This window comes from Neomonachus schauinslandi, chromosome 7, assembly GCF_002201575.2.
Source record: "Neomonachus schauinslandi chromosome 7, ASM220157v2, whole genome shotgun sequence".
NCBI lineage: Eukaryota > Metazoa > Chordata > Mammalia > Carnivora > Phocidae > Neomonachus > Neomonachus schauinslandi.
Window position 1 is genome coordinate 27,428,779 of NC_058409.1, and position 13,537 is coordinate 27,442,315.

The 13,537-nt window shown below is 50.9% G+C and overlaps 1 protein-coding gene across 1 annotated transcript in view; it reads right to left on the minus strand.

The window, feature by feature from the left end:
• Positions 1-1,428: 1,428 nt before the first annotated feature.
• TRPC7 (transient receptor potential cation channel subfamily C member 7) overlaps positions 1,429-13,537 on the minus strand; it is a 139,422-nt gene continuing 127,313 nt past the window's right edge. Inside the window, exons 9-12 of the mRNA XM_021702093.1 lie at positions 11,491-11,712; positions 10,743-10,823; positions 3,814-3,889; positions 1,429-1,598 (exon numbers count right to left, since the gene is read on the minus strand). Coding sequence (XP_021557768.1) covers positions 1,429-1,598; positions 3,814-3,889; positions 10,743-10,823; positions 11,491-11,712 — 549 coding nt within the window. The remainder of the gene's footprint in view (positions 1,599-3,813; positions 3,890-10,742; positions 10,824-11,490; positions 11,713-13,537) is intronic.

Consider the following 13,537-nt stretch of genomic DNA (forward strand, 5'->3'; position numbering starts at 1 on the left):
AATGTTTGATCTCTGAAGATGCAGTGTGCCTCGTGAAACACAAGCCCCCTCATACACATACATGTACGAGACATACACACACACACACACACACACATTTTGCCCTCCCAGTGTGTCTGCAGGGCATCTGAATTTGTGACCCTGAGCCTCTTTCTCTTCCCAGGGTTGCCTTGAGGATTCAGTGGACGGATCCGGGCAGAGATTTCAGCACCGTGCCTCGCACCCAGCAAGTGCTCGCTCAGTATGTCTGGCTAGTGTTACTAGTAAGTGTCCCCTTGGGGCCCGGGGCCTCTCCCTGAATCCAATGGCATCCTCTCCAACCTGCTCTGAATAGGTGTTGTTTGGGACTGGGGCTCCCTCTGGTGGCCGTTCTCCCCACTCACACGCAGGTTGCTCCTTGAGAAAGATGTGTGTGGGGGGAGGGGTTCACGGGCACCCCTTCCCCTCCCACACAGGGAGAGCGGGCGAGAGGTGGGTGGGAAGAGATGTTTTGCTTCCCTCACCTTTTTCTGGACCTCCTTCCTGACCTTGGTGAGGTTGGGCTCCGTAGGTCTGGAAGGTAGGGGTCCTGGCTACACGATCGCGGCCGGGGTGGGGGGGGGTGGGTGGGTGGCGTGGTTGGTACCTGCCCCCCCTCACACCTGCCCCATTCTCCTTCCAGAGAAGTGCCGGGCCCCTGGGCTTCTGAGGCCACCTCCAGACAGGCCACAGGACAGCAGGAGGGCAGCACATTGACAGAGGCTCCCCAGGCTATTATGAGGTAATTTTATTTCTTCCCATTTTAGGTAAAAATAGTAAATACAAGATAATCATAATAAAGGTAAAAATACATCATTTGGATTTTGTTGTTGTTCTCTAAACAGTGCTACCTACAGTACAATTTTTGATTTAGCATTTTTAAATTTTTTTTTTTTATAAACAAATAGAACTATTTTGCTATTAGGCTATCTGTGTTCTCGTCTGGCACTTAAGAATAGATCACAGGTCACCTCCCGGTTCTGTTTGGATATGGGTGGGTGGTGGGGAGGGAGTGAGGAGGGGTGCATGGGATGAGGTGGTTTGTCTTCCTGGGACACAGACAGAGATGGATGCGGTCCGTGTGCAGTGGGAGGGCACGTGTGTGCATCCAAGAAGGCCTCTTCCTCACATGTGTCCCTGTGACTGGACCAAAGGTCTCACACGTGTCAGAGGGGCATCTCCTCCCCTCCTCCTGTGCTGGCCTTTCTTACCCAACAGCCTAGATTCACAACAGTTCTGGGTCAAGGCAGGCCACGACGGTGCACGCACGTCTGCTCAGAATGGAGCCAGTGGGTCCCCTTAGTGTCCTAGAGGAGTGGGCCCAGGACCCTTCCCTGCCAGGCCTGGTGGCTAGGAAATCCATCCTGGCCTGGGAATGCTGGTAGAAGTCACAGATGCCGAGGAGGGCTGCTAAATGTCTTTGCCCTTGTTTACCCTCAGGTGATCTTTGTTTAAGTTCTTTCCAAATTTCTCACTGAGCTGTTGGATCAGGTCTGCCAGCTCCCCGGTAGCTTGAGATTTCTCTTCCAGAAGCTCATAGCGCAGGCTGGAGATATCTTGCTTGATTTCCTTCAGTTCACCTGCAAGGACAGATGAGCTTTTGGTGAGCGTGAGCAGGCAGAAGGGGCTCATTCCACATACGTTTGGGGCGCGCATCTTTCCAGCACAGCGTCAGGGTGCTGGGCCGGCCCACGAAGGGTAGAGGTGAGGGCACACGAGTGGTGTTTTGACCTAAGTCCCACCCAGCTCCTGCCACTGAACAACACATCTGTCCATTTAAAACCCTCCTCTTCCCCTTCCTGGTCAAGCTCTTTGTGAAGGGTTTCAGATGGATGGGGGAGTCAGGAGCAGGGCTGTGCCTTCCCAGCGCCTGTTTCAGACCATGTTAGAATATTGGCCTCGGAGCCATTAAAGGCAGATTTCAAGACTCCTAGCAACACCGTCATTACCTGGAACAATCATTCTCATGATGCTCCCTGTTGTGTTCCGTGGTTGTCATCTGCAGAGGAGAAGCTCCCAAGCGGGAAGGGACGGGCTCCGCACCATGCACGCGGTAGCCTGGCAGGAGCAGGGTCTGCCCCGACCACGCACACCGTGCTCTGTCGCCGAAGCTGCCACCTCCTTCCATAGCAAGGGGCCACTGGGGGGCGCGGGGGGGGGGGGTGCGGGGACTTGCCCTGGTTTCCATAGTGAACCACATCGGTCGAAATCCACCTGGGCCTGGGCTGGGTAAATCTTTTAATGAACTACAAAGAGGACTCAAAAACATTCTTTTCTGATATTATAGATATTGGACTTGCCTCAAATGGGAGTCCAGTGCCCGGGAGCACGTTATTCCTATTTCTTTTCTCCGTATGTGTTGGGGACAGAAAATGCAGAGATCTTAAAGGTAGAGGTTGGCCAGTTTTGACAAACGCATACATCCCCTGTTTCCTTTTCATGGGGTGCTTTCCTGAGCCCCAGTTGCATGGTATAATTCTAGTGGCATGAAACCTGGCAACCCCGCCGTCGGTAATCAGTTATGTTCCTGTCGATCGCAAGGACGCACTGCTCGAGCTGGCTGGCAGGCCACCTGGTGGTGCGTTCCAGACCCAGCCTCAGGGGTGTCTGAACAGCTGCTGCTCAGCCCCTGGGCAGCGTCAGCCCAGGAGTGAGTCTGGCCACTGGGGATCTTCAGGCTGCCTGCTGGAGGCTCCAGAAGGAAACAGAGGGTCACTAAGGGACCGGGCTCTTCCAGTAGGCCCGTGGCCCGAGCGCGGGGGACACTGAGTGCCTTCATTTATAGAGGAGGCTGTTTCGAGGTAGCAAATATTTGTCCTGTGTGTCTCATGAAGATTAATGACCTGGTGTAAGGTAATTTGCTTTTCACTTAAGAGTAACTGCTTATGGACTGGAAAATCACCCAAGCAGTGAAAATCATGTAGCCTGCAAACTTCAGTGTGCATCAGAATGACCTGGGGCTTTTACCAAAATGTACAGCCCGCCAGGCCACCCCGCAGATGCCGATTCCTTAGGCCTGGGTGCGGTCCGGGATGGGCGTTTTTAACACGTAATTCTGAGCTGGGGGAATACTCCGAGAAACACTGTGGGCTGTCAGGTTCTCAGGGCCTGGAAGTGAGACAGGGTGGTGGCAGGATCTGAAAGAGGTGTCCCGTCTGCTTACGGCTCTCTATATGTGCACCCTTGGGATGAGGAATTCCAGGCTGTCCTGCACCCATGGGACGTGATGGGGAATCGAGGCAACCATCGCTGCACTAGGCAGGATTATTACCAGCCCCCTGCCCCCAAAAAGATGACGAGGTCCTAATCCCTGGTGTCCCATCTGAGTATGGTCACTTTACATGGCAATAGGGAACGAGGGTCACAAATGGAATTAAAGTTGCTCATCAGCCAGCTTTGAATAGGGAGATGATTTTGGGTTATCCAGTCTAATCGTGAGTCTTTACAAGCGGAAGAGGAAGGCATGAGGGGGTCAGAGAGACATGAGGACAGAACGGGAAGGATTGTGGCCGCTGGAGAAAGGCTTGGGGCTGGGGGCCTGGTTCTGGGATGAGGCGGCTGTAGGCAGCCGGAGGGGGGTGGTTGTGGTAGCCCCAGCCCACAGCCAGCGAGGGGACAGAGGCCATCACCCCACAGCCACATGGCACCTCCTTCTGCCCACACCTGAGCCAGCAAGGAAAGCGAGCGCCCCCGGGGCCTCCAGACAGGAACGCAGTCCTGTCCACACCACCTCGATTTTAGCTGGGTGAGACCTTGCCCCACTGCCGACCTGCAGGAAAAGAACCCATCACTTACCTTCGTTGACTTCGTCACTTTCTCTATCCACCTGGGCCTTCAGGACGTATCTTTTTATGAGCCGCTTCATGATTTTCTGAAATGGGAGCACAAGGAAGGGGTCAGACAAGCCTGGCCAAGGACAGAAGCAGCCCGCATGGTATATGTGTGCCCCCCTCCCCCCCACAGAGAGCCCGGTCGGCGGCTGGGAGAGCCCCCATGCTCGGTGCCTCTCTTCTCAGGGTGCCTCGCCTGTTGGGGGAACGTGGGCCTGTGTCTGTTTAACCTCTTGCCTAGGATGACCCTGACCCGGGGACGTGAAAGCAGGACACTCAAGGGTGGGAGGCCAAGCCAGGGAGAGCACAGAGCATCACTTAGTGCTACTGGGAGGTCCTATGCCCGACTCCACCTGACCTTCTTTGTGACCTTAGCCAGTCATGTCCTCTCCTCAGGGCTTAGCACCATGTCAGGACCAGGCTGGACAAGTCCACTGTACCTTGGAAAATTCCTGCCAGGGGCGGAAACAGATAGAGCCGGGCCTCGGGAGGTTTTGCCAGCACCCCACTCCCTGAGAGCCCGCATGCCTGACGCCGTCCTGCGGGTCGTGCTGGAGGGGAAGGGGTTGGCCTGTAGCTTCCGTGTATTATGCAGATATGGGTTCTTTAAGCAAATGAGGAGGTAGGAGTAAACACTTCAGAGACACCAAGAATAGAGCCAAGTGTGAGAAAGACGGCAGGAGGTGAACTTTGGGTTTTGCCAGCTGGTCGTTGGTGGATTCCTGGGCAGTCACAGGATTTAGCAATACTCGGATAGCTGAGACTTCTGAATCTTGCAAGAGCTGAGCAACTGGCAGAGAGGGAGGGATTCCCTGCTCCTTGCTCATCCCTTCCTGTCACCTGCTCACAGCCGGGGACTCAGGGGACCGAGGCAGCATTTTCTAGACGGGAGGGACCTGAATTCTGTCCCTGGCCGTGCCGTGTGTGGTCAGGCAGGTTACTGAGTTCTCTCCAACTATGTGGGCTCAGGAAAAGCTTTTTGTAAGCCAAGGGGAGTGGATGGCTGGGTGGCAAAGAGAAGGATTTAGCACATTCTTTTTTTTTTTTTTTTAAAGATTTTATTTATTTATTTGAGAGAGAGAGAGAACGAGAGACAGAGAGCAGGAGAGGGAGGAGGGTCAGAGGGAGGAGAAGCAGACTCCCCGCCGAGCAGGGAGCCTGATGCGGGACTCGATCCCGGGACTCCAGGATCACGACCTGAGCCAAAGGCAGACGCTTAAACCATCTGAGCCACCCAGGCGCCCCGATTTAGCACATTCTTGTCATCAGCTGCAGGTTCTCTCAGTGCCTTTGATGGCGAAGACCTCAGCCTGGTGTCTCCAGGCTGTGTGACTCCAGGACTCTAATGGAACCTGGCAAAGGCTGTCTGGGGTGAGCCCTGCGTCACCTCTAGGCCGCTGCTGCCCCCCTCAGCCCTCGGGCTGCTGGTCTCCTCGGCTCTGTGCTTTGAGTTGTGATCTTATTTCGGCCGAACCATGAGTGAGCAAGTTGTCTTCGTGCTGCCCTCTGTCAGAGAGGCCTGGGTCTTGCCATGTTAGTGGTTAAACTGACTGCTAGATTTCTTCTTGACATTCTCCCTAGTCCCTAAGGCAGGTTACCCAAGTTGTATGAATAGATGCCTTTCACGGGACTCAGTAATGCTCTTTTCACTTTGAACTGCAAAACCCACACAAAACCAACGTTGTCCCGAGCCAGTTCTCAGGGAAAAAAGCGCAAAACCCCAAAACCCAGACACCCAGGTATCTGAAATTCTTCCTGAATATAGAATTCAGAAGTATTCTGCAAATTTTCAGGCTGAAGCCAGTCAAGGGGATCTAGTTAAAGTGTGTTGCCGTTTTAAGGAAAACCTCAAGAATTAAGGGTTCCTTAGTTTCTGGATTCATCAGTTGAAGAACCTTTATATGTGTGGGATAAAAGTATAAGCTGGAGGTGGAAAGTGGAGAGTTCAATTTTCCACGACGGTGCCGAGTCGAGACCTTCTACAGGTGTGGCAGTGATCGCGGTCTCTCCCTGTGTTGGTAGTGCAACACAACTCAGCCCGTTACTTTAAAAGATTCCCCTGTGTGTTTGTTATTAATACACAGTGTGCCCCCCAAACTCCATTTGTTTTGAATAGGTGAGACCCCACTCACAAGCCCCCTTCCGTGTGGATGGGCCTCTGGGAGGAGGGGAGAAAGGGTGAAAAAGAAACAAAGAAACACACATATTGAGTATTTCCAGCAGACCAGGAGTCCCTTTAGCCTCCTTGACAGAATAACCTCACTGAATCCTCCCAGAAACCTGGTGAGCTTGGGAAAGTTGTCTCCATTCATAGATGAGGACACCAATGCTCAAAGAGCGAGGTGACTTCAAGGTCACACAGCCTGGAAGTGGCAGATCTGAGATGTACTAAAAATGGAAACCAAAGCTGGGGCTTCTTCCAACCTTCAGGAAAAGGTTATGTGCAAGATGCTTTAGGGGATGAGATGCAGGAAACCGCAGCTACCTACTTGTCCTTTAAAAAGGTTTTCTATGCAGGAGGAAGCCTCAGTTAGATTTCGGAGGATGGATGGCTTTGTTCAGTTGTTACCCCTTGGGATATTTCAGTAAAAAAAAAAAAACTGTTACCCTTGGGGAAGAGGGCCACCGGTATGTCATCTTCATGAGTGCTCATGGACCCTTCTTGAGGGCTGGCATGCCTTGTCTGAGCTAAGGCTTGCACATCTGTGGCTCCAAGGGGAGAGAAACAAACGTCTGAAATTAAGCCCCTCATCATGTGTCAGGATTACTGAGGTTTAATATGGAAGCAGAATCTCATGAGCACTGCAGACAAGCAGGGACGCTTTACCCTTCCTCCCACCCCCACTTCACTCCCAGGAGTGACAGATGCCTTAAAGGAGAGCAGTGTGACCGCCTAGCATCTGCTTAGAGACTTTGTGTCCTGATGGGCGCTGGGTTCCCCCTGTAGTGCGTACGTGTTAGACAACCTGGGGTATGTCAGAGAAGATGCCAGTCTTGTCCCCAGAAATGTGGAAGTGGTTAGAACTACCCAAAGTTCTCTTTCACACAGATGCTAGAGGGGATATCTGTTTTCAGAAAAGATGGACACCAAAAGTCTCCCCTCCTTCACTGTGTTTGGGGTAAAAGAATGGTCCTTTGTGATGGGTTTGAGATGTCTCCTTGCTATCTTTCATAGAGTTCTTTCACTTCAAGAAGATAATAAACTGTCCCCAAGTGAATGTGTCCCCATTGGTGTCGATTCCTCCGACCTTGTCCTCCTGCCCTTAGCAGGTGCTGGAGATGAGTGTAGCTGGTGACATAACTCAGGCCAAAGAACTAACACTGGAAGGGGATGAGGATGAGAGGCACAAGGGATCTGAATGGGCATGACACTGAGATCCAGGGAAGGAGTCTCACAATTCTCCCTGCCCACATTCCCAGGGCTGCTGCTGGTGCTGGGAGGACATAGAAAGACTTTCTATGGAAGAGAGGCATCTCTCTGTGCAGCCAGAGTAGCTCAAGATGTAAACAAAGAGGACACAGATGGGACGCTGAAGATGGTCAACAAAGAATCTAGAGGGAAACAGTGTTGCCACCCAGGAAAACAGAAATCGAGGGACACTTGGAAGAAAGGGGACAGAATGGATCCCAGACATGCCATTTGTTAAACTAGGGTTTATCAGACACCAGAAATAGAAGGAATCAGCATTGGCGAGTTGTCTATTCTGTTTGCTTTGGTCTCTTCAGAAAAGGCCACCTAGAGCATGAAAAGGAGGACTCCCCACTGGGTTTGGGGAAAGGATTGCACCACAAACACTGGGGCTCATGTGAAGAACCGACCATGCCTGGACTCTGTGGTGCATTTGGGATGCGGCTGGTTTGCTTTGCTCGAGAAGGAAATGCAGCTGTCAGAGTGGGAGTAGATGAGTCTGCACGCGCCCCAGCAGATAGGCACCCTGGATTTTGGAAGAGGTCACAGAGTGGTTCTGACGGGAGGCGTACTCTGACCCCCTCACCAGTATCTTGGTTTTGTTTCATTGTTTAGTTTCATATGAGCCCAGATTGGAAAAACAAAACAAAACAAAAAAACATTACAAAAGTAAAGGACCGGTTTTGTGAAAAGTAGCCTTCAGACCCCTGGAAGCCTAAGTTAAAGCAAAGCACAGAGAGCCTCTGGTCTGAGGGAATGGCCTTCCCTTACACCAGAGAACCCTCAGAAGTCGAAGGATTGACAAGCTTCAAATAAACATCTCAAGCACTAAGTTTGATCTACTGAAGAGACACAGAGGCAACGAGCTTAAAAACTCCATGAACGACGGGGCTTTTGTCTTACTGGGAATGCTACAGAATTTCTCAGAGCCCTGACAGTGTGAGGGCCTGTGGTTCTGCCACATGTCCTCGGGGAGGTGACGGCTCTGGGTGCAGCCAGGAGCCTAAGAAAGAGGAAGTGTGCCAGGCTCCTTCTGATCTCTGCACATTTGGAAGGTGCTTTGGGAAGAAAGTAGTGCAACTTGGAAGGCCACCAGTGGGCCCAAGAAAACAGAAGAGGCTTTGCCAGACCCTTGCCCCAGTCCTTCATTCCAGAAGCTCCTCCTATACCTTGCCCCCTCCCCTCATGCTCCACAGGCTCAGACAGTTCTCAGGCAGGCAGGACAGGTTCTCAGCAAGGCTTGGGTGCCTAGGAAGTGTGATGTAGTAAAAGAGGGGTACCCTTGTGAGTCAGATAGATAGTTCAACCAGCTGTGGGCCTTCACCCCTGAGCCTCAGTTTTCTCTTCTGTTTAATGGGGTTAAAGCTACTGCCTCTCTCACTGGCCTTGGGTGAGATTACATCTGGGCTAGTGTCTAGCCTGCACCCCACTGTCCTTCCTGCCGTCTATTGCTTTACTGCTGTCTGAGCAGATGATGGCTCAGGAAGGTGCGCAGACTTCACCTTGCAGGGCTAAGCACAGGGCACGTGGGCAAATGCAAAGGGCTCTCCAGTTCTTTGCTCCCTCTCAACCCTATCCCTCTGATGCTTACTGGCCCCGGGGTTTCCTTTCTTCTTTTCTGTGACAACTGTTTGAATAAATATCTGGAGGCTTTTCTTGGTGGATTCACAAAATACAGGGTGAGCAGGCTGCCCAAGGTCATTAGCAGCCTGAAGCCCAGTACCACCCAATCTCTGTAATCACAGCAGGAAGCTTTTGGGGATGTTGATGGCCACAGGGACTGAGCCAGTGATGAGGGAAGACAGAAACAGAATCACCTCCAGGCTGCTTTTGAACACAGTCTTGCTCCTAAAGGATTCGTTCTGGGTAGAGGACATTCACCACATCATCAGTCTTCCTTTATCTCGGCAGCTGATTCTTCTCGAAACCCATCAGAGATTTGACCCTAACCCCTGAGGGCTTTCTATCTCTTTTGTGACACAGATAATCTATATTTTTCTCTGACAAGCTGAGAAATAAAAATCCTTCCACTGACCGAAGGATTTGTGCTGTAACATAACTCAAAGCAGATCAAACTGGTCGGGCCCAGTTCTGCACACAATTAAATACAAGATTTGCCCGTTTCCAGTTTTTAGCCTGTGTCATCTCATCAAACTCTAAGTACTTTGAGGGATGAAATGTTTCTTAATTGCGCACTTAAATCCTCCTACCTGCATAGCTGGCTTCTGAAATATGGGTGGAGATACATTTAGAGACCTGCGTCTGGAAGATGCTAAGTCTCATTGCTCCCTCTGGGATGGTGGCACCAGGGGCACCGTGCCTCCACCCCACGCATGCTCAGGGTGGCTTCAAGTTTACCTCTGATAAGAACTGATCAGCATAGGGGTGCCTGGGTGGCTCAGTCGTTAAGGGTCTGCCTTCGGCTCAGGTCATGATCCCAGGGTCCTGGGATCCAGCCCCACGTCGGGCTCCCTGCTCCTCGGGAAGCCTGCTTCTCCCTCTCCTCTCTGCTCGTGCTCTCACTCACTATCTGTCTGTCTGTCTCTCAAATAAATAAAATCTTTAAAAAAAAAAAAAAAGAACTGATCAGCATGGATAGAACTGCTGATCATTGAGAAGGGGAAGGCAGGAAATGAATGGCCTGTGCTTTTATAATCAATAACCCATAGTTGCCATTTATCACTGGCTCATGGGCTGATTCAGAGAGATACAGAGCAGGGGCATTAATTTCCAAAAGCAGCACAAAGGGCTGTAAGCATAAAAAGTCTTCTAAGGTTTATGTACAAGAACAGACTTTGGCAAGCTGGCGGTCTTAGGTCAGGTGCTCCGCGGGGACACCCATGTCCACCGAGTCGTGCTGGGTACCCTGTCCCTGCAGAGAAGCATCGTGTCCCATTGCCTGTGTGTCCAGAATGTATATTGAATCTGTCTGCTTTTCTCCATCCCCCTACTCACACCCCAGTCCAAATCTCACTCCCTTGCACCTGGATGACTGTCCCGTGCCCGCTGAGCTCCAGCTGCTTTGGATCTGCCCAGGTTCTCCCCTCTGGCTTTTGTGGATGCCTTTCCCAAGCCTGGGAGGCCCCACAGGGCTGCCTCCTTCTTTGAGGTCTTAACTAACTGTCCTGTCCTTAAAGATGCCTCCCCTGATAACCACACCTAAGCAGGGGCTCTCTCTTACTCCCCATTTTTGCACCCTGTTGTTTTCTTCTTTCTCCTTTTATCAATTTGAGGTTATGTACTTACTTGTGTGTTACTTGTACTTTGTCTCCGTCCCTCACTGGCCTGGAGGTACCCCTATGACAGGGACCCGTTTCCATCCCCAGTGAGTAGTGCAGTGCCTGCTACATCGTTGTCACTCAGTGCGTATTTGTTGAATGAAGGAAGAAATGAAGCTGTGTGCTGGGGGGCTGATGCAGCCCTGTTACTAAATCCATGTCTGGATAGTGTCCACTTCTGCCCATACCTGGGAAAGGTGTGGTTACCTGGTATCGGGTGGGCTTGCTGAAACTGTTATTTGCTGTCAGGTTTTCAGAATTCCTCATGCCAGCCTGGTAGCGAGTCTTCTGGGGGGGGAAAAAACCATAATAAATACTACACACACACACACACATTCATATAACATATGACAGCCATCTATGAACAGCACCCATATATGGGACTGTCCCTAAAAAGGGGACCCTCATGAAGCTGATATATACCCACTGCTGCTAGGCTTCTTAGAACACTGTTCTTGGGACCTTAGTTCTGTAGGATGACTACAGGTTATAGAATATAGTTTGGTCAGCTTTGGGAAGCACTGAGTTAAAGTTAGTAGGGGGTGTCTTTCTTCCAGGACTCCTGAGAGATTTTCATATGCTACTAAACCTTGAGAATCTTCAGGAGGAGGAGGTAATGGGCAGGGAAACTTTCTTCCCGGAGATCATTCTCCAGAAAGCTTCTGGGAAGAGCCATTCCTCTTTGGGGGCCACTAAGCGGTTGCCTCGGTGGGGGCATGGCTCAGCCCACAGCCTGCAGGCCACCTCTGCAAGGAACTGTGGGGAGAAGGGCACCTACCACAGGCAGCCTCTGCTGGGGCTGCAGCTTTGCCGATGTGCCCGCAGATTCTGAAAAGCGGGGGCCCCTCACTGACTTCCCTCGTATCAGCGGCACCGTCTGAATCGAGCACGCCCGGTTCCCCTCCCCATCCCCATCCCCCGCCTTCTCTTGCCCCATAAACCCCATGCCACCTACCCTGAATTTGGAATTCAGCATGCCCATTTCAAGGTCATTTTCACAGCTTTTGGCCTTGGATTTACAGAGTTTTATGAGGCACATCTTGATTCTCATTATGAGATAATAAAATGATTTAGGACTTGGCACTAGATTGAAAGGAGCAGGAAGAGTTCTTCCTTCATCAAAGTAAGACAGCCAGAGCTTGGCTCGGGCAAATTTCCACTCCACATCTGCATCCTCCTGTGGGGCAAGGGAAACAGCGCACCATCAAAGGCCACAATTGAATAGCGCGGGATGCAGGCTACATCTTCTGACGGCAGACTTCTAAACAGGACTGACTGAGGGTCTTTGGATGTTCTCCCTCTTTATGAAGGCCCAGCATGGGGAGTTCGCTTGTGCTAAAACCGCATGAAATTAGTCATCCCTAAGATCTCTACCTAACTCCTCAGGATTCGTTGTTGAAAACCTCAGCCTGTTCCTCCTCCCTGACTCTCCGCTGGGTATTTTCACAAACATTTCTCCACTTGCCACAAACCAGAGAACTTTTCTCACTGCTACTTAATCCTGTCAGCCCCCGAGGGCTCTGGGGATTCACAAACCACCACGGCATCGGGGTATTCATGCTCCAGAGCATTGCTGCCCAGTAGAAATATCACGTGAGCCACAAACGTGAACCACAGAAGTAAATTTAAATTTCCTAGTAGCCACAGGATAAAAAGGAAAATGGAACAGGCTCATTTTTCTTTTCTTTTCAAATTTTTATTTAAATTCTAGTTAGCTAACATATAGGGTAAAATTGGTTTCAGGTCTAGAATGTAGTGATTCATCAAAGATTACATTATTTTAAAGTGTTGTTTATTTATTTTAAGTAATGTCTCCACCCAACGTGAGGCTCAAACTCACAACCCTGAGATCAAGAGTCTCACCGTCCTGACTGAGCCAGCCAGGTGCCCCACAGAACAGGTGAAATTAATCCCAGTGATATCTTTTATTTAATCCAGGAGATCCAAAATGTTATCATTTCAGCGTGTCATTATAAAAATTCTTAATGAGATAAGTCACATTTTTTTTTCCTATTGAGTCTTTGAAATCGGTGTGTATTTTTTATACTTACAGCACATTTCAATTTGGACCTGTCACATTTCACGTACTTAACAGATGCATGTGGTGAGCAGCTCCCAGATTGTATTGTATCACTGCGTATTTCTAATTAGAAAGCATATTTCTGATTGGTCAGAGTGCTGCCACAGAGGATGTAAAGAGATTGTGCACGTGTCATTTAAGAGAAACAGACCTGACTGTAGTTAGCATGAGCTAGTCCAGCCATGCTCTCTTCCCTCGTAGCGGTGCTAGATTTAAACCCCACATCTCTTATGTCTGACGTGGTGTCAATGCCAGACTGCTGAGTAGGCCCCCTAACAGGTAGCAGGTGTGTTTTTTTTTTTTTTTTAATTGGCAGGCTCTTTAAGCTTCTGTCCTAGTGGGGCAGTTTGAGAGCAGCAAAGAGGCATGGGATTTGGAGTCAGACAGACCTGGGCTCGCAACCCCTTCGTAGCTGCATGACTTCAGCAAGGGCTTGGGGCCTGCTCATCGGGAAATGGAGAAGATGCTGCCTCCTTCCTGTAGCCCTGAGATTGGCACTGAGGTATGTGCTCCATCAGGGGGTGGGTTCCAGTCCTCACAGACACTAGCTACATTTCCAGGGACCGTGAATCTAGCAGGGGCCGAGCTGAGGCTGCTGGGAGGTACTGTGTGATACAAGGCTATTGCCCGCAGGCTTGGCCATTTTGTTTGCTTTTGCTGAGGCCCCATCAGCACCTGGCCTGGTCTATGGGATATCATATTGGACTCATTTAGCCTGGAAGCTTTGTGAGGGCAGGACTTGGACCCATCCTCTGCTGCTCAACAGGGACGTGTTCCAGGGACACTGTGACCTGAGAGGAAGGGTGGTGTAGTCGTGACAGCATGGGCTCTGGAGCCTGCCTCGGTTCCTGTCCTGCCTCTCCTCCTCCCTAGCCGTGTAGCCATGGCAGGTGGCTTAGCTGCTCTGGGCCTCAGTTTCTTC